This window comes from Ricinus communis, chromosome 10 (genome assembly GCF_019578655.1).
Source record: "Ricinus communis isolate WT05 ecotype wild-type chromosome 10, ASM1957865v1, whole genome shotgun sequence".
Classification (NCBI taxonomy): Eukaryota; Viridiplantae; Streptophyta; class Magnoliopsida; order Malpighiales; family Euphorbiaceae; genus Ricinus; species Ricinus communis.
Window position 1 is genome coordinate 12009798 of NC_063265.1, and position 20162 is coordinate 12029959.

The following is a 20162-nucleotide window of genomic DNA, read 5'->3' on the forward strand; positions in this document are numbered from 1 at the left end:
TTCTTGGAGATGAAACTAGACGCATAAATGGATATGTCTATTTAATATGAGATTTTTGTATTAAGCCAATTTTCCCCAGCAATAAATATACCTTGGTACTAAATTCTGTCTAGAAAACAGAAATGTTGGAGATTAGTTTTATGCAATTTATTGATGTTAATTTGAGTTAAATTGGTATTTAACTAGATGGGAAATGTTTATAGGATATTAAAACAGTAATTGAGAGTCTTAGAGGAAGAGTTAGACCTATGAATTAGAGAGGGGATGATCTTGTAATGCATTAGAACTCGCATTTACATGAATATTTGTAATATGCATGAAATGTGAATTGATGAATGTGTTGACAGGTACTCAAAGGCCTAGAAAGGAAGTTGTGGAGAAAGGAGGTTCTTATATGCTAAAGGAATAAGTATATTTTGAGTAAGTAAATAGTTAATATTTGCTATGTTCATATATTTAATCAAATGTTCGCAAATGGTTGCGTTTGCTTAATATTGTTTATGTTTGAATGACCGAGATGGAAATGATTGGTGTTGAGTGGAACAATTGTTATTGCTGAAATATGATATAAGTGAAATGATTGAATTGTGATGTTAAGTGCATATGTGCATGTGAATGGTGGATTCCCTATGAAAAAAAAGATATATATATATAAAGCCTTGGGAGGCTAAAGCCTAGAGAGGCTATAAAAGTGTATAATGTGAGATGAGGCGAGCTTACGTGTGTGATATGTGAGGATGAGGCGGAGCAGCACATTAAAGGGGATCCACAAGCCGTGAGAACTAACCATAATTGTTGAATTGTATTTCTTCTATGATGGTTGTAATGAATTGAGTAGAATGATATGACTTTATACCTAAACTGTGAATATCATGGAAAGTTATGTGATTGGGTGGAAATTGTATTAAGTGTATGTGATATAGATTATGTTGATTATTTATTTATCGAAATGGAGGCTCACCCTCTCAAAATTTTTCTTTTCAGGTTTGTAAATAGTAGTGCATCCGTTGGTTGTATGCGAAGTCTAGCTTTTAGCAGTTCTGTCAAGTTGGGCCAGTTTTGTGAAGTCTCCTCCTGATGCATTTTTGTATGCAGTTATGTGATATATATGGAAGTATGCCTTATAAGGCATAAGAAGATGTTTGTAATACTTGTTAAATGATGTTTAAGTATAATCATATGTTTATATGTTAATAACCTTGTGTCTGGATTCTTAACAACCTACATATTGACCTATCTACCTGTAGTATATATTCTACGATGCTTGTATGCTTCCTGGCTAATATTTATTGGTTAACATGTGATGGGGGTGTTACACAATCAATGAGCTTTGCAACTCATCAATAGTGAGAGAATCGATATCCTTTGACTCTTCAATAGAACAAACAATATAGTTAAATTGTTCTGTTAAAGAGCGTAAATTTTTTTCCACTACTTTAACATGAGGCATGTCTTCTCCATAATTTCGTATATTATTAGCAACTGTCATTACTTGTGAAAAATAATTAAAAACAGACTCTCCAACCTTCATTTCTAAAACTTCAAACTCTCGACGAAGTGCCTGAAGTTGAGCACGTTTAACTCTTGCATTCCCCTGAAACTTTATCTTCATTGATTCCCATATTTGTTTAGATGAGTCCTTTTGAAGCATGGTCTTCAAATTTAATTTGTCAATGGACTGAAAGAGATAATTTTTTACCTTCAAATCCTTCAGCTTCATCTCTTCTAGTGTCTTTTTCTGTGCAGGAGTTGTCACCTCTCCATCATCAGGCTCACAGTACCCAGTTTCAATGAGATTCCAGTACTCCTTTGACCTCAGAAAGTTTTCCATCAGCATGCTCCAGTGATCATAATCTCCATCAAACTTAGGAAAGTTTGCCTGAATAAAGTTAGCGTTTGCTTTTGCTGCCATCTCTCTATGTTTCACTCACAGGTGTTTCACTCACAGGTGTTTCACTCTCTTACTTATGCTAGGATACTGCAGTTCCTAACCTTACACTCAAGTTTTCACTCTCAAAGGCTCTGATACCAATTTGTTGAGATAATAATCAATAACTTGCTACTAATCTTATTGATAATCAGATAAAGTTATATAACCGTACAAAAACAAAAAAGAGAAAAGATAGCCAACAAAATATACTATACGTATTTTGTGGTAACATCTATTGAACTAGTCAAAACAAAAACAGTCCTAAATATTAGAATTTTATTCTAAAAACTCCTAAAGCAAACCAAAATACTTTCAACAGTTTCGTATAAATTAATACTTTAGATAAATATCATTAATAAATACTATTTTTAAGAATTATAGAAGTCCTATAATGACATATTAGAAGGGTTTTTTTTTAATGTCTATAAGAAAAACAGTCCCCTTCAAAAAAAAAAAAAAAAAGCAGTCTTACCCAATAGTCGGTCCCCACGTGATGCCCCACGAAAAGCCATTTTTTGACGTAAGACGTTACTGCTTCTGTTCCCTCTGTTTCTAACTTGCTATATATACTTCATCTTACTCTAATCAATAATATTAAATCACACAAGAATTTTCCCCAGAAAAATGGCAATAGAAAGTCAACAAGAGGTAGAAACTATCCATTCTTGGTCTACTCCAAGATCCCTCAGTACTTCTCTTATGTATTCTTTTGCTCAGGTTTCTCTCTCTCTTGATTTTTTTGATTAGTTAGTCATACATTGTTTTTTTATAGTTAATTCGTAACCCAATATTTGTGTTTATATTACTTCGACTTTATTCAATTGGGTTTTTGTGTTTTCTGTAGAGGGATGACATAGAAGTGCGTGATGAGCCTTTATATGCAAATTTTCTAAAGGTTACGGGTGCTGAGAGACCCTACAGGGAAGAGGTTCTTTCCAAAATGGTATGCCAACTATGATAATGTCATCTACATCTTTCTTATTTTAAAGGTCATAATTACTACTGTAATATCCTTCCGTGTTCAAGTGATGTCTTATGCTCTCTTATGAGGCATGCGGATATTTTACTATAGCTATTTGTGGTGTAACAACATTTTCGGAAGGAGTTCTATGATTTGGTTTTGTTGAACTGTCGTTATCCTGAATGATTTTTGGGTTTCTGTTGAATGTAATCGTGATATTTGTTGCCTTTAAGAAGTCCATGTATAGCTTCCAGTATCTTATCTTTTCATTTTTATCTTTTCACCTTCTCTTACTTAATCCAAGTACTTTATCATCATTTTGTTTCTCTTCTTATTCTAGTAACTGGATTTGGTCTATTTCTCTGGGAATAGGAATCCGATGGAACTAAGGTTGTAAACGATGTTATTCTTGGACCAGGAGGAAAGAAGTACCGGTTTTGTAAGGTAATGCATAAGCTGTTCTATGAAAAATTTGATATTGTGAATTATGTTATGCTATTTTCCCAAGAATATCGTTATTTTCTTGTTTGTAATATCTTTTTGAGACATGTAACAAATAGATCATTGTTATGTATTAGGCACTTATACTGACAGAAATGCTTCCCCTTGTTGTAATCAAAATTTTCCCCATAAATTGATTTGTCTTTCTGGGTGTTTAGAATTTCAAGTGAGTGATTGTTGCTGCTGGAAGTCTCGGGTTTAAAATATTTCTTTTGTTTTAAAGCTCACAATTATACTTCAGTGTGTCCATTATTTATAACTGCGATGAAAATAGTTGAGTTGTTCTAGATACAACTGAAGCTGTTGTAAGCTTAATACTTTTTAAGTTGACAGGACTTTTTTGGGTTTCCGTTGATGGTTTGTGATGAGAATTTCTTTTTTGACTGCAGCATATTGCAAAGCAACGTCTACCTGGTCTGCCCAGTGATTTGATGAAGAAAGGAAAACACTTTATATTGATACGTAACCCTCTTCATATATTGGTTAGCATTTGTAAATCAATCATTAATCATCAATGCCAATGCAACATTTGGTTTGAAATTTGTTGTCATGCCTAATGAGAGTGACTTCAACTTTGATATCTTTGTAGCATAAAAATCAAACACCTTTTACTTTCCCCGATCTTCTCTTTCTTCTTTTCTGCAAGAATGATGACCTAACTAGTTTGAATTTTGTATATTCTGGAGTTCTGTATTCCTGATGTAACTCGCTGATCTATTCTTTCATTCATTATCCATATGTTTTATGTTGTCCAGCCATCTTTTGGAAAGGTTGTGCCCCCATCCTTCTCTGAGCTAGGTTTGGCAGAATTGGTCTCCATATACAATGATCTCTCTCAGTTGGGAAAGCCCCCACCTGTTATTGATGGAGCAGACCTTCAACAAGATCCTGAGGTTCTGTTTATATTCGATGTTCCCTAATCCCTTTCAAGTGTACAGCATGAAATGGATTTCCATTTGAATTTGTTGGCCTTGTGTGCAGGGAACTTTACGTGGTCTTTGTGAGGACTTGGGTATTCCATTTGACAATGCAATGCTCAGGTTTGTAGGAACATATCCATTTGAAAGTCAATTCCTGCTATTTTTTATTTTTAGAAGAAAATTAAAAAATTTATGTACTTCAAAAATTATCAAAAATCTTGGTTAGCAGAACTGGACTGGAGGGTATAGGTGAAGATGTGTAGGGATTCATATTTGACGAATGTTTCTTGTTTAAATTCTCAATGATGCTAGTCATAACTCAGTCATTTAGAAAAGCCATACCTTGAAATATACATCCACAGTAATCTTGTCTGGTGGTCCTACCATAACAATTACCTCCCTTTCTGCCTTCTATCTAACAAATTTCTTTACTTGTCTGTCATCCCTACCTGTTGAAGCTTTATTGATTGGAGATGTTTTGAAGTTTTATATATATAAATATATATAAGAAAAAATAAATATATATATATAAAATAGAGTAAGATTTTGTGTGATAGTAAGATTTTGATGTTTTGCTTTTGTATTTTGTACAAAATAACAAATATTCATTGGATTCATGGAATATATATATATATATATATATATGGCTAAACCACATTGTGGTTATGACTACTTATTCAACACAATGTCAGATGGGAAGCTGGTCCAAAACCTGTAGATGGCATTTGGGCTCCATGGTGGTACAAAAGTGTGCATCAATCAAGAGGCTTCACACAATCAAGAAAATATTCTCAGGTATAACAGTTTGTGCTTTATCTTTTGATGCAAACACAAATACTATTTATCATTTCCTGTTTCAATGAATTAGAGAGAGTCAAATGATCTATTTGACTCAGATAACCAGTCTCGCAGATTTGCAATTATCTTTAAGAAATTTCTTTAAGAATTTAATTTTCACTTTTTTAGTCTTTAATGGTGTTCCTACCATATAGGCTTATTTTTCTTCATAGTGCTATGATACAATACCTGGTGGAAAGTAGGAGCAGAGGATATTTCTAAACGCTTCCTTGATAGATCTTTCTTTATTATTAATTCTTCTCAAAGAGGAAAGGGGGAGATCAAGGATGAGAAAATGCAATGCTTTACCTCCTTAAAAGGCAATTTCTGACATTGTAGGCAGTAATTCAAGACTTTAGGCTCTCCAAAGCCTTAACATGGACATATTGACTGCTTAAATTGATTGATTTTCTTATCATACAAAGCGCTTTTCTGAATGTCTAGTGTAATCATAATATTATCAGCCTTGCATTCTCTCTTGATGTTATCCACTCATCCCTCGGACTAGTTTATTTACTGATAGTTTGTATCATTTTTGTCAGCCGTTTCCATTTTCTCTATATGACTTGTTGGAGCAAAGTCTACCTTTATACAATATGCTTAGGCGGCATGTGAGACAGACATCATCCCTATTGAAGAGCCCGTTACCTCCTCCGGACATTCCAATTCCTGCAAATGAAAAGTTGCTTGCATGGGTTGGAGATGAGATTCTACCCCGCGAAAGTGCTAAGGTATGTGTTCAGAAAACATGTGGGTGCGCTGTTGATGGGGTTGCACTTCTTCAGCATATGTGTTGGAACTTGTATCAGGTTTCTGTGTTTGATTCAGTTGTCCAAGGTGGTGATTCAGTTTGGGAGGGACTTCGAGTGTACAATGGGAAGATATTTAAGCTTGAGGAGCATTTGGATAGGTTAGTTAGAGACTGGTATAACTTTTGGCAAAGTTTAGTGCTGGCATATTTTATACTGACATGATAAAAGAGGTTATATTGGCTTATTATTAATATTAAGAGCCAGATTTTATTTCTGGTTCAAAATGTTGTGGTATGTGTTTATAAGCTTCTACTTTCAGCGAAACCTTCAATTGTAATACCAACTAATTAATTGACATTTCATAAATTGACTGTGCACATACTGCCTGAATTCAAGTAATTCTTAACCATTATATTTTTCTTGTTCATCTCTTTATATTATTTGTTCATGAACTACACAAGCATATAGCATGATGCTCTTTCCCCCCTTTTTTCACCTTGCCTTTTTTTCCTGCCATTTGTTTCAAAAGCACCTCCTTCCTTTGTTCATACATGACAGAACTTTGAGTTCCATGAGCTCCATTTCTTCTGCAGAAAATACATTTTTTCTTCCTTAAAGGTCCATGAATCACAACAGATTCTTCATGTTCTATTTCTTGTCCCCTTTAGTGTGATTGTCTTATCGATGGATGAGAACAATATTTCTTGTCTTTGCAACAATCTGACTTAGGTCTATCTTATCATTAGGTTGTTTGACTCTGCAAAGGCTCTAGCTTTCAAGAATGTGCCAACTCGTGAAGAGGTAGAGTTTGAAGATGAATTTGAATTTGTTTAGACTTGTTCAAGGTTGTTGGCTCTTATATAAATTGTATTAGTTCATTTTCTTCGCAAATTCATTGAGAAAATTACTTCATCTTCGTAAAATTTTCATCAAATTTTAGGTCAAGGAAGCCATCTTCAGAACTCTAGTTACGAATGGAATGTTTGATAATGCACATATCCGACTATCCCTCACACGCGGAAAGAAGGTTAATTATCTCTCTCTCTTCTCTGCTCTCTTTAAATCTTTTAATAATTTTAATGCTTCATGGAGTTCTCTGACCTTTTGTCTTATGGGAATAATTTGAGTCCACCATGGCATAACAATTTTCGTCAGTGAAGTAGTATGGTCGAAATATAACAAAAAAGACTTGGCTGATGATAGCATTTATAACAAAAGAACTTGGCTGATAATAGTATTTACCACAAAATTATTTTCACTGTTTAAGCATAGAAGAGTGGCTCCTGTTTTGAAGGTCCATTAGACATACTGTTGGGACATAATCGCGGAAGAATAGGCATGGCCTTTGTGAGCAAAGTAGTGTGGTCTTCACAATCATCTATCTTACAGCATAATGAGTTCTTTCTTACTCTTATAACTTGTTCACATCAATTTTCTTCGCTCACTTTCCCTTTCTTTTAACAGGTTACTTCAGGCATGAGCCCAGCATTTAATCTGTATGGATGCACGTTAATTGGTAAGGCTAACTCTTACTTCTCAATGCTGTATTACTCCAATACTACAGCATCAATGGTCTTTATCTTGTGGACAAGTGCTTGTTGGGACCATGTCAAAGTCACTGCTATTAAAATAATGATGTTGACGCAGTGGCTTTTGTAGAAAATGGAACCGTTCCTTTCTTAGTGTCTTTTCTTAGATGTTAGTCATAATGCTCTCTCTCTCTCTCTCTCTCCTCTCTCCTCTCTCTCTCTCTCTCTCTTCTCTGGCTTCCCCTTTTCTGAGGGAGCATGGGAATGAGTCTAGTCATATAATGTACTGATGTGCTTCATTAGCTTTCTCTTGATGCACTTCTATGGCAATTGAATTGCAGTGCTTCCAGAATGGAAACCACCTGTCTACGACAATACACATGGCATAAATCTGGTGACTGCTACTACACGGCGTAATTCACCAAATGTAACATTTCTGTTCTTCTTTAATCTTCTTGGATTTGTTATTAGCATTCAACAAAAAAATATAATTTGTAATCATGGCTTCATAATCATGTTCAAAAGATAAACATAGTTATGTTGAATACTTTTAAGAGGCTTTTTTTAATTTAAATCTTGCTGTTTGCCTTACCTCCTTTTCTTCTTTATGTAATTCCAGAACTTGGATTCAAAGATTCACCACAATAACCTCCTCAATAACATTCTAGCGAAGGTACTCTCCTACTAAAGTTCTTTTGATTGTATGACATGGTTTTCTCATGTTGAACATAAAATTTGTTGCTTCAAAGTACTCATAGTTATACTAATAGCTACATTACCCTAGTTATTTAAAGAATTAATGTGCATGGTAATATAGGTTGGGTTTCTTCCATGTATAACTGATTCGGTCTGGTGGTGACAACTAGTTAATTTTGTGTGAAACTAATATGGTACCACCCACCATGGCGGTGGACGAGCCAACTGCCATCATTCAATGATTCTGTTGAATCTTGACTAAATTTGTTATTTTCATTTGCGGTAATACAGATAGAAGGGAATAATGCAAATGCAGATGACGCAATTATGCTTGACAAGGATGGTTATGTGTCTGAAACAAATGCTACAAACATTGTAAGCTTATGCTTGTGTTACTGTTTCTGATGCTTGATCTGCATGTGTACAAAGTTTTAGGTTCCTTTCATCCACTCGCTTGAATAGGCTAGTGAAATTTTTTAGAGGTGCACTCGTTAAGCATACAAAACAGAGATTTTGTGCACAAAAATTGATCAAACAATAGGAAGGGTGGAATGTGGTTGTGGATGTTTATGAATTATTCATGATATGATCAGCTTAATGCATAGTGCATTAAATTTTTGAAGGAATATAAGTACCATATCTCACTTTTCACCATCATATAATAGTACTGTTATTGTTATATTGGACAGCAATCATGGCATTGCCTTGTGGCTAGTACCACTTGTCATTAATTACTATGAAATGCACTTATGTAAAGGTTCTAGTTTTGATAACAAAAAGGACTCATCGGAGTATTTTTTGTGTAGTTTCTAGTGAAAAAAGGCCGTGTTTCTACACCTCATGCTGATTATTGCCTTCCTGGAATCACTCGAGCTACTGTAAGTTGTATGACCTTTCATATTAGTAGAAATATTTATTTGCCAAAATCATGAACGTCTGCAATGCATTATATCTCATATCTGGACTATATATAGCATAATTCCAGTAAATGCATGAATAAAATTTCCGATGTTGCAGGTTATGGATCTAGTGATAAAGGAGAATTTGGTCCTGGAAGAACGAAGAATCAGTCTATCTGAGTTTCATACTGCAGATGAGGTATTCAACTTTTTGTAATCTTTGCTGAGACGTCCCTGAAAATCTGGCGTTTTTGGAATCAAGTCTTGCCAACTATTTTGTTGTAATATCTCTATATCTGTGACATTGAGCTATTTGTGGAGGAAAATTCACTTTTGCTCAACAAGACTCGCTTTCTTTCTCTGAACTAATTAACCGAAAATTACATCTATATGTTACCCATTTCATGAATATATTCAAGAGATATATGACCAAGCACTTATGGAAATAAATGCGCTTACTTATTGATGAATGTTTATATTTGCTTATTAATTTTTTAACTACAAATCTTGTTGCCTTGTAGGCATGGACAACAGGAACAATGGGAGAGCTTAGCCCGGTGAGTGTATTTCTTCTAGAACTGAGATTTTCACTATACCTCTGCAACAGTTTGCAGTCTGCGTGCACTTTGTGCATTTCTTTACATATTTTTGGATGTATTGGCTGGTCGGCTAGTCAGGTTGGATGTATTATCCTTCCTGGCCTGACTACAGGCTCCGTAATATGAAAGTGCAACAAGTGCCACTGGAATCAGCACCTTTGCAGGGCTCAACGATAAGGAACTATATAGCTTAGGTGCTTAAAATGCTTTTGCTAGGATGTTATTTTCTTGTACACATCATATATTATAATTCCTCATTGTGTAATCAATTTCGAAAAGAAAAGGGTCTCTCCTTCTGATGAGTAATATGTATTTTATGAGCCTCTTATAACAGGTTGTGAAGATTGATGGACGTGAAGTTGGCAATGGTAAAGTGGGGCCGGTGACCCAAAGGTTGCAAAATGCTTACAAAAAGCTGACAGAACACTCAGGAGTGCCAATACCTTCATATCAGACCAGTTGAATGACATAGCTCTTGAAGGGTATGATTGCCTCCTCTGTCTAACCATTCTCTGATCCTACTGAAGATTATTATAATTCAAGCACTTTCTAGTCTTGAGCTCCCAAAAATATGCCAATCCTATAACTTTATTCAGAATAATGCTCAAAAATGCTACTTCTACTTGCTCTCTATTCTGATATCTATGTTCTATGGAACGTAACTTCTACCAGATTGTGTCTACTGATGAACAATGGAGGCCTACATCCTGAAGATGCGAATGAGTGGTGACATTGCTTCAAAGAAAGAAGATTGAGAGGAGCAGTGTAAATTTGAATAAACAGTATGGTGAGACTGTAAGGGCTCTCTTAATCCCGGTGGATGAAGGTTTTTAACTCTCCCCCATTCAAAAATAACAACCAAGATCCTGTATTATCTAATCCCTTGTAATAAGTTGCCTGCCATTGGTAGGCCTGCCTCCTATCCTTTCAAACATCGACCTTGGAAATGATAATTAAATCCAAATCCTACAAAGAGAGCAAATAAAATCTCTCCTATATAAGTTTTTAAGCTGAGAAGGTTTACATTACATACAGTGGTCGTCATAGAGTTTTTCATTATATGATTTATGTATTACCTAAGAACAAGAAGAAAATTTGATGATCCTGCCTGCAGAAAAGGGAACCCATAACAGATCTAAAAGTAAAGCAAAAACAGATAGAAATTAATTCAATGGGGCTTTATATATAACATGATTATTTAATAATAGAATGAAACTCTTAAAAGAAAAATAAAATAGTCATTGGTACAACAATTATTTTTGAGCCGAAGGAAGATAATAGCCATGGAGCTATTCTACAAGATAATTAGGTGATTTATTAGATGGGTTTAAATATGAATTTTTCCAGTAATATAGAATACTAAAATACAACACAATGGTTTATTTTCTAATTTATTGTCATAAAAAAATAACTTTATTTTAATATAAATATAAATATAAATAATATATTAATTAATAAATTACCATAACAAACTCATATGAAAATTTAACTCAAATTGAGATAGCTATATATTTTTCAGATTTTTTATATTTTATTATTTTATTTTTCATGTTAAAATTGAATATAGAGCCAATCTAATAAGAAGTTTAACACCAAAAGCAACATGCCGAAGAAATACAAACAAAACAACCAACAATCATACAATCATTCTTTTCTGATCTGAAATATAAATAATACTTATTCCTAGTAATCTAAGTTGCACATAAATTTGAAAATGTCGTATATTTATGTATCGGACACGTTTCAAATATCAAAACTCTTTCAATATTTTTTAAAGATTTTAAAAAATATAATCTACTATTTTTAAATTCTTTATTTATTTTTGGAAACTTTAAAAGATATTTTTTTATTTAATTGGATTTCTTATTTTGATAAGAATTTTTATTTTTTTTCTATTTATTTATCTCTTATTTAGTGATAAAAGTTTTCTTTTTAATTGGATTTTCTACTTTGAGAAGGACTTTTAATTCTTTTCCTATTTACAAATGGTTCTCGATATTTTTATGTTTTTATTAATTTAAATTTTATTTTAAAAATATTAGTAATGTATAAAAATTTCCCTAGGTTTTATTTTCTATTTCTTAAGAAATTCTGTATCTCTTTAGTAACCACGAAATGCCAGGAAACGGATGGTCTCTTCTTCCCAACGATGTCTACAAGTTAATCTACGACCAACTCAATTGGGTTGACAGTTAATTTTGGTTCTATCTGTAAGATATGGAACAAGATTCATGTCCATCTGAACGAACACACATGCTTTTTTAATGAATTACAGTATCTCTGTTGCTGATGATACTGAAGATGTTATTGCTTCTAACTGCGCCTTTAGAGGTTCTCTTCTCAATAGAATCTACTCCTGCGACAGATTCTAGAATGCAGATGTTATTGCTTCAAAACAAGAATGGCTGCTCATGAAACACCGTCAGTAACCATTACTTTTATGCTGTAATCCTTTTACTTCAACTGAAATTAAGGTACCAAGTCTTGATCCTGGCGTAAACCCTAAAGCAGTATTTTCTGCTTCGCCAAAGTCTCCTGATTGCGTGATTTTTTGGTAAGATCAGGTGATGTCAGATATGATTTTGTTACTATTAATTTATGTCGTTATGGTAATCCGGTCTGGATTTGGAGAAAATATACTCTCAGAATTAATCATCGTAGTTCATGCAATGATTTGGCTTATAGAGAAGGGAGATTATATTGTCTTTTTGACAATGGAGTTCTGGGTGTTTTAAACCTGCAAAACTATGACTGGACCGTTGTGTCTTCGCCTTTGATGCCATCGACGATGACATGCTTCGGGGGCGTACATAAATCATTGCCAATGGAAATTCAGTTGATAAAATATCATATAATAGAATGTGAAGGAGTAATTATGATGATATGCACATCTGAACGGTTCATTCCATTTGTTATCTCCGAATTGGACAATAAAAATAAGATGGATTAGTAGGTTGAGATAGCAAGTTTAAAGAATAGAGCAATATTTCTGAACGATGATCTCAGTTCATCATTTGCAATACCTACCGACGCCCCAGATTTCAGGAACATGGTATTTTATTTTAATGACTGCCCATCCACCTACGTATGGATCTATGATCTGGAGTCTCGGTCGCATAGGTTGTCTGATTTGTACCCTCCTTGCTCAGACCCATTACCAAAACAAGTTTGAATCGATCCTCCTAATTGAATCAGTGATTATGCATTTAGTCCTTTAATTATAGGCAGATAATTAATGTTATAGAATGATTAGTTAACTGTCTTAATCATTCCATTTTCATAGTATTGGTCATGAAGCCTTTGATGGGTTTGCTTCAACATTAGATGTCTTATGCTTATTGAATGTGGGACGAACGAACAAATGGTGATCTATTTTCTTTGTTCGAATAGTAGACTTATAAAACATAAATTCTATGTATTTAGGAAAGAGAGTCCTTATGCCTATACAGTAATGCATATGATTGGCAGGGAGAGAGAGATGTACAAACTGTTCCATGAACAAGTTTTTAATGGACCCTGTACTTATTTTACTTCAAGTACATGAGCTAATTTGCAGTATCATTTATTTATTTTTCCCCTCTCTTTGAGTAGTTTATTAAGTGGGCCAAAAAAATGGTAGTAAGAATCAAAATTTTTGTTGATCAAATTATGCACATTTCATTTATCATGCATTGTTTGGTGAGTAGCTTTTTCCTTATTATACCTTTTCTGCTTTATTCTATCTGATAAAAGCAACATCACCACTAGCTGCTGCTATTCCTTTTTATAACTTTGCTTGCATTTGATTGATATATAATGCACAATCATATTCTTGCATCTCTTTTTGTATTTTCTTTTCTTGGTTTTGGATGCATTAAGCTGATTATTCTCTTTATGCTGTGTTAGTGGCACATAACACATTGAGACCTTTCACTACTCTCCCCTCCCCCTTTTCTTTTTCTTTTTTTTTTTTTTTAACTAAAGAGATTTCTAATAGTAATACAGTACAGACAGATATGGGCACTTATTTTATTTTATTTTTTTGTGTGTATTTTAGAAAGAGTTGGAAATGGAATCCTTTAACCCAAATTCCCCACTAGAGAACAAGGAAGTAAAAACAGATGGGAGAAAAGATACTCTACAGCCTTAAAACTTGGAATATTCTAAAAATCCTGTAAAAGTGTAATTTCTTTTTTAATTATAAGAATTAGGCCAAAAAGAGTTTATTTATTTGCTGATTAGAGTATGAAGGGTGGAGTCAAAGTATAGAAAAAAATATTTCTTGTAAAACTTTCTATTTTAACGTAGACAGTAGTGAACTTAGTAATTACTGGTTTTTCAATTCAATGGGAGGGAGTGACTCTGTGGAATACAGATGGATGTTGGGTCTGAGTGTTTCAGATTGCATCCAATTCTTAGATTAAAAAAAGAAAATGGGTTCTGTTTGAAAAAGAAAATGAAATTTTATACAATGACTATTCAGCTCATCAGAAGGAAGAAGAAGAAAAAAAAAAAAGACTAACCAAAAATTGAACCTGTGAAGCATATATAATGGAGAAGAGGTGATGTTATCTTTTACCATGGATGGCATATGTAGGGTAGCGATGAGGTATGGACCCACATATAAAGTTACACAGTAAGAAACATCCTCCCTGGTTCATTTTATATTCACTCAGTTACAGCAAATATTTATCTTTTATTAGATTATTAGAATTTTTGTTGCTTGCCATAAGAGACCCTTTTTAGTTGTTTTCTCTGTACAAAAATGTTCATGTTTGCAAAAACAGGGCAAGTAATAATTCTTATTTCTTTGGGAATATTGCTATAATATCAGTTATATATATATATATATATATATATATATATGTATGTATACAGTATCACCATGTGAATGTATCTTGTCTTGATGTTGAAATTGGTCCTTGATATTGCAAGGATAATTTGCAGCCCAAACAAAAATAATAATAATAATTCAAAGAAACAAATGTAAATCTTTAAACAAAATACACTTTCCATGACTAACTGTCATGGACAATGTAAGGAAAAAACTTTTGCAGGAAAGAAGAAAGTTGAGGGGTAAAAGGTATAGGCTAGAGTAGCTAATTATGATCCAAAATGAACCAAATTGAAAAAAGATTTACCAACTTAATCTCAAAGATTACCATATATAATTGTAAATTGTCCCTTGTAACAATTCTCAATCATGAACTTTATTCTCTTCTCTGAGACTGCATTTGGTTATTACAGACATTCGATCCCCACCAGCACCATCAACTTTTTTTTTTTTTTTTCTTTGGTTTGGGAGTTTGCCTAGGGATTCCACCCATAAACATTGTACGATTTCATGGGGCTATAATTATCTTCAATGCACAAATGATTTTGATTTGATGCCACATGCAAAAGAAGATGAACCATTCACTAATGATTTCTTTTTTTTTAAAAAAAAAAAAAAACAGATAATTCTTTTTTTATCAAACGAAAGTTACTCGTGAGCTAGCTATGTCCCATTTTCTTGGTCGGCTTTCATGTAGTCTTGTGGATTATAATTTGGATCCATATCTTTCGACTGTTAAAAAGAATTCAGTGATGCAGCAGAGAAAGTTTAACTTAGCTCTTCTAAAGCCTGTTCATGGCAGCCTTCTTTTGTACTCCGCATTCATTAAGCTTTTGATATAGAGCTTTCTGTTAAAGTTTCTTCTTTTCTTCTCTTCTGATATCAAAATCTTGATTTTCACAGTGTGTATGCTTCTGACTTTGCACATAACTTTTACGTTCTCATTTTGATAGATTGAGAAATTCATAAAAGAGAATGAGACCAGTAATTAGATTTCATCACCATTTCATGCTAACCCTGGTCAGTCAAGGAGTAAATGAGCCGACCCAACTCGTAAAATTGATTAAATTGCTTAAATCGGTTCTAATCAAATTTTAAATAGTTTGTCGAAGTAAGTATGAACTTTAGCTCGCAAGCCTCGTCCAAGTTCTTATTATTTTCGTATTAGATTATATTTATTAATCAAATATTTTTAAAATAAAACTCAGTCATCGAGTTGAATTGAGTCAATTGCGATTTCTTAAAAATTTCAGATAGGGCGAGTGTAGCTCTAAAAATAAAAATTCCTCCACAAAGTTGGGTTTTAGTGGCCCAAGATCGCATATGAATTATTTAATGAATGTAATAAGCTAAGCAATAAATAGAGGCTTATAAATAAATAAATAAATATATATATATATATATATATATATATAACAATGCAAAATGAAGACACAAAATCCTTGAACATGACATATTAAATTAATAAACCGGATAGAGAGGGAACATATGATCCGGATGATTGACAGATTTGAAAGGTTCAACTTGGCATAAAAACTTTGATCCCTGGCCCATTTTAAGGAACATGCTTAATTATATAATAATAATAATAATAAATTAAAATTAATATTATTATTGGCAAGACAGTATCAAATAAGGTTTGAATTGACCAACCATTTATGTATGGCTCATTCACAAGATGCTCTTAAGGATCCAAAAAGGGCAAAAGGTAAAAGAAAAATAGAAAAAATAACATTCAAATTAGATCAAAATTAAAAGCTACACTAAGATAAAATGGAGAGACAGAGAGAGAGATTAATTAGTTGAAATGAGTTTTTTTTGTTTTTTTTTTCTGACAGTCCAGCCTAAAAATTCAAGAATTGCCCACATAAGGTAATACATGAAGGCAATAAGAGAGAAGATCAAAAAGATAATCCAATTACAAAAATTAAAAATTGAACTTTTTTCTTTCTTCTTTTTCTCAATTCATCACAGAGTAGTCTTGTTGGATCCTACCTAGCATCTGATACACTGCTGTTGCAATCTCATCAACCGAACTTAGCTTACAGTCATCTTCTACCTGCATTTCAATTTCACCATGAAAATCATTTTAACTTTGTGCTCTTAATTGGGTTTTACAAACTTTACTTATACTTACTTAAAACTTCATGTAATTAATTAACTGACCTTGACACTAAGACAGTATAGGACGATTTGCTCAGTTGTTGTGACATTCAAGTGAAGGATAGTAAGCCGCAACGTATGCAAACCAGAGACAACTTTCAAGAGCTGCTTGGGCCGTCTTTTTGATCTTATTTTCAAGTTTGCATGACTTTCTACCATTGTCACTTCTATATCGGCTATGGTAGACTGGGTCGCACTGCTCATTGTCTCATTCGCAGCTGCTACTGAGTTATCAGAGCGTGTCGAAGTGGTCGAGTATTGTGGGAATGTAAAGAATTCGGAGAATGGCAGTGGATTATTAGATGCATGATGCTCCCCATGATCAGATTTTCCTTTTATTTCCTTATGACCACCAAGTAATTGCAAACGCTGCTCCAGCTCCTTCACAAAATTAATGGCACCTCCGATAATTGACGCTTGGTCACCCTGGTAAAATTTATCATCGTGTTCACATAAAATTCTCATGTAGAAATCGAGATTAAACAACTCAACTTAATTATAGCGATGAGTTAGAGACACGAACGAACTGTCAGAATCCGGAGCGAACAGTTTCCGGGTCAATAATGGACATTGCCGGGTTCAGACTGTTTCGGTCCGGATGCTGACAGGTTTATTATTATCAAGAGAGAGATGTAAAAATAATTACCCTTTGAACGTAGGACTCGGGCATTAAAGATCGAAGAACGGAAAGATACTCATTCATTTGCTTTCTTCGGTTGCGTTCCACAGCAATGTGAGTCATTCTTTGGTTCTCTATCTCTTCTTTGTTCTTTCTACTCCTGGATCGACGTCTCTTGGCACGAGCAGCTGGCATAATAGATGGTGAGTCCAGCAACTGATGCTGATGATCAGGCAATAACTCACTAGCAGCCGGAGAAGTAATAGTAGTAGCAGTAGTAGTGGTGGTGGTGGTGGTAGTAGTCGTAGAATTAGTTAGTCCAGTAGCAACGTTAGCTGCATCTGGAGAAGGGTTTATGTGGAGCATTTCATTGAAGTGGTGAGGGAACATAGAAGGTGACGAAGAAGAGTTATTACCCCAGTCGCCATGAAGAGAGTTTTCTGTTTGTTTCTCGAGAAAATTATCAAAAGAGTAGACAGCTTTGTCTTCTTCTCTTTCCAGCAGACTATAGTGATCATAGCTCCAATTTCCTCCAAGCAAGTTGTACAGTTCTCTGCTGGGATGACCAAACAAGTCTTGTTGATAGATCACAGCTTCAAGTGCCATCCTTCTTTTTCTTTCTTTTAATTTTTCAGCTACAAATTTTCTTGGTTCTTAAATAAAACACATAACAAATTGTGTTACAGAAAGAACCCAAAAGGAGAGAGAGAGAGAGAGAGAGAGGTTTGCTTTTCGGGTGTTGAATGGATGGAGAAACTGAGCTTTTTAAAGACCTTATTACTGAAACAAATCTACAGGTAATATTGCACGTGAAATAGTATTTTTATTTTTATTCAAAATTATATATATTTAATGATTGGCAGAAATATGAATATTTCTTTCCAATACCATAATAAGCTCTTAAATTAGTTACTTGATAAATGTTCTTTTATTTTTATTTTTTAAAATTTCTTGTTTAGATTAATATAGATTTTATGTTACAGCTCAGTTGCAGTGGTATTTCGTAATACTTGTTGCACCAAATATACACCTGTCATTTCCTATCAACCAAAATATTTAATACCAAAAGGAAGAAAAAAGAAATGCCCTTTAATTGATTGAAAACGATGTTTAAAAAAATCAAGAAAAACAACTCAATTGAGACAAAAATTGATATGAACATCATTCATGTTTCCTATGATAGAGATGTAAACATTTATATTTGCTTTCATTCCCATTGAACTTGCCATGACGGATTGGAGCTGGTACATTGAATTTCCAAGGGGCTGCTTCTACAGTGACCTGCCACCCTCATACTTAATGTAAATTATAAATTTAATTTAATTACTAGCTCCATAATCAATGTAAATTAACTCTTGAAACTTCTAGAAAAGTTTGATGTGATTTTTAATTTGAGAATTTCTAACTAAGAGTCTCATACTTTCATGTAACTGCTTGTTCATTGTATTATATTATTGTTTAATTTACCATATTAAATCTCTGAAGATATTGAGCATAAAAGCTTTTCTAAGAGTCGTCACTATTTTCGTCCAAGTCGGTTCAACTTTGAAGTTGTGACAGAATACGAAGCATTAGCTCTGTATGATTGCACCCTTAGTAATAATATGTGAGTTTATAAATATTAAATCGGTTTTAATATTATTCATTAATTTGGATTTTCTGATTAATTTGTCAAATTCTCTTCGAAATTCTTGCTAGAGATGAAACCGTGAAAAATTGGAGGGGGACGAACAATTTAGACTCTCAGAAGAAGAAGGTGAAAGGAAACAGAAAAGAAGAGCCAAGAAAACAGGAATCGAAAGGGAAGTGAAATGCACGAAAGGGTTGAAGAAAATGAGAAAAAAGAAGACAAAAACAGAAGAGTTCGTCATTTGGTAATAATACGGTCGGAATGTGTACGACCCTATTGAGATTTGTGACTAAAGATTAGAGAAAAGAAGAAAAAGAAACATTAAAATTAAAGAAAAGGCAGAAAAGAAAAAGGTCTGCCAAAGCAGAGATTCTTACAGTGAGCATAGGAAAAGCAGAGAGAGAGAGAGAGAGAGAGAGAGGAGTTTGTAAAAAGTTGTATGGCTTTAGTTTTGTCAGAGAGGTACATTTGGGAATCCATGTGACACTCAAATACACAATAATACAAACAAACAATCCCATGCATCTATTTTTATATACTTTTCTATTCGCATCTAATTAATTTTCCTGCTTCTCCTCCCTCCCTCTCTTAAGTTTGCACCGGATTCTGCCCTCAGGTTTCGTTTCTATCATCTTCAATGATGCACCGCTTGGGATGTGGCTCGATGATTATGGCCCCTTTCAACCATGTTTACTGCCTTTTCTGATAATAACAGATTATGATGAACCATTGATAGTAATTGTAATATTAAACATTAAATTCTGATATTCCATCCTAGTAAGTTGAATAGATTAGCACCGAATAACTCAAATCCGATTAAATTTAGAAAAAAACTTATGTTTATATTTGACATACGTCTCTGCCTATATAGCAAACTGGTAGATAATTGAAATATATTTATTAGTTTTATATAATCAAGTATGTATCAATCATTCAATGTCAAAATATGAAGTACTCATATATACATATATTAGTTATGATGTATACATCAAATCTAAGTAAGAATCTCTCAAACTTATGTCTCACTAGAATTATATGTTTGAATTCAAGACTAATCTTAATAGAACTCAAATAGGGAAGGCTTATTAGAATACAGAAATATTTTAACCTTATGATATTGCTCAGAGACCATTTCAAGTAGAATCAGAAATTTTCTTACATAAAATGTCCTATTCCAAGTAGGAATAAGGTGATATTAAGGCGTATCAAGGCAACATCACTAGCCAAGCAAGTATACAATACTTTCATAATTCAGTTCTGTAATCTATTCTTAACATCTCTTTGCTAACTTAGTTATTAATTTTGCAAGAATT

The 20162-nt window shown here is 33.5% G+C and overlaps 2 protein-coding genes across 4 annotated transcripts; one reads left to right on the top strand and one right to left on the bottom strand.

Annotated features, from left to right (window-relative positions):
- Positions 1-2486: 2486 nt before the first annotated feature.
- LOC8285525 (branched-chain-amino-acid aminotransferase-like protein 1) lies at positions 2487-10620 on the top strand. Of its 3 annotated transcripts, none has more exons than XR_007214290.1 (20): positions 2487-2647; positions 2775-2873; positions 3264-3335; positions 3782-3874; positions 4148-4285; positions 4374-4432; positions 5005-5107; positions 5692-5880; positions 5959-6059; positions 6648-6702; positions 6842-6928; positions 7366-7417; positions 7772-7857; positions 8050-8103; positions 8418-8501; positions 8933-9004; positions 9144-9224; positions 9547-9582; positions 9703-9818; positions 9959-10092. XR_007214290.1 is itself a non-coding variant. In XM_048369686.1 (20 exons), the coding sequence occupies exons 1-19, from the start codon at positions 2555-2557 to the stop codon at positions 10085-10087; spliced, it is 1683 nt and encodes a 560-aa protein (XP_048225643.1). In that variant the 5' UTR covers positions 2487-2554; the 3' UTR covers positions 10088-10106; positions 10297-10620. The 3 variants fall into 3 exon arrangements, 2 of the variants coding, with proteins under 2 accessions (XP_048225643.1, XP_048225644.1); XM_048369686.1 differs by lacking the exon at positions 9703-9818 and adding an exon at positions 10297-10620 and having other exon boundaries at positions 9959-10106; XM_048369687.1 differs by lacking the exons at positions 2487-2647; positions 9703-9818 and adding an exon at positions 10297-10620 and having other exon boundaries at positions 3232-3335; positions 9959-10106.
- A 5615-nt stretch (positions 10621-16235) lies between these two features.
- On the bottom strand, positions 16236-17975 carry LOC8285526 (transcription factor bHLH94). The gene is made up of 3 exons (XM_002512296.4): positions 17247-17975; positions 16604-17026; positions 16236-16496 (listed from the first exon to the last, which is right to left on the bottom strand). The coding sequence occupies exons 1-3, from the start codon at positions 17823-17825 to the stop codon at positions 16398-16400; spliced, it is 1101 nt and encodes a 366-aa protein (XP_002512342.2). The 5' UTR covers positions 17826-17975; the 3' UTR covers positions 16236-16397.
- Between the last annotated feature and the right edge of the window lie 2187 nt (positions 17976-20162).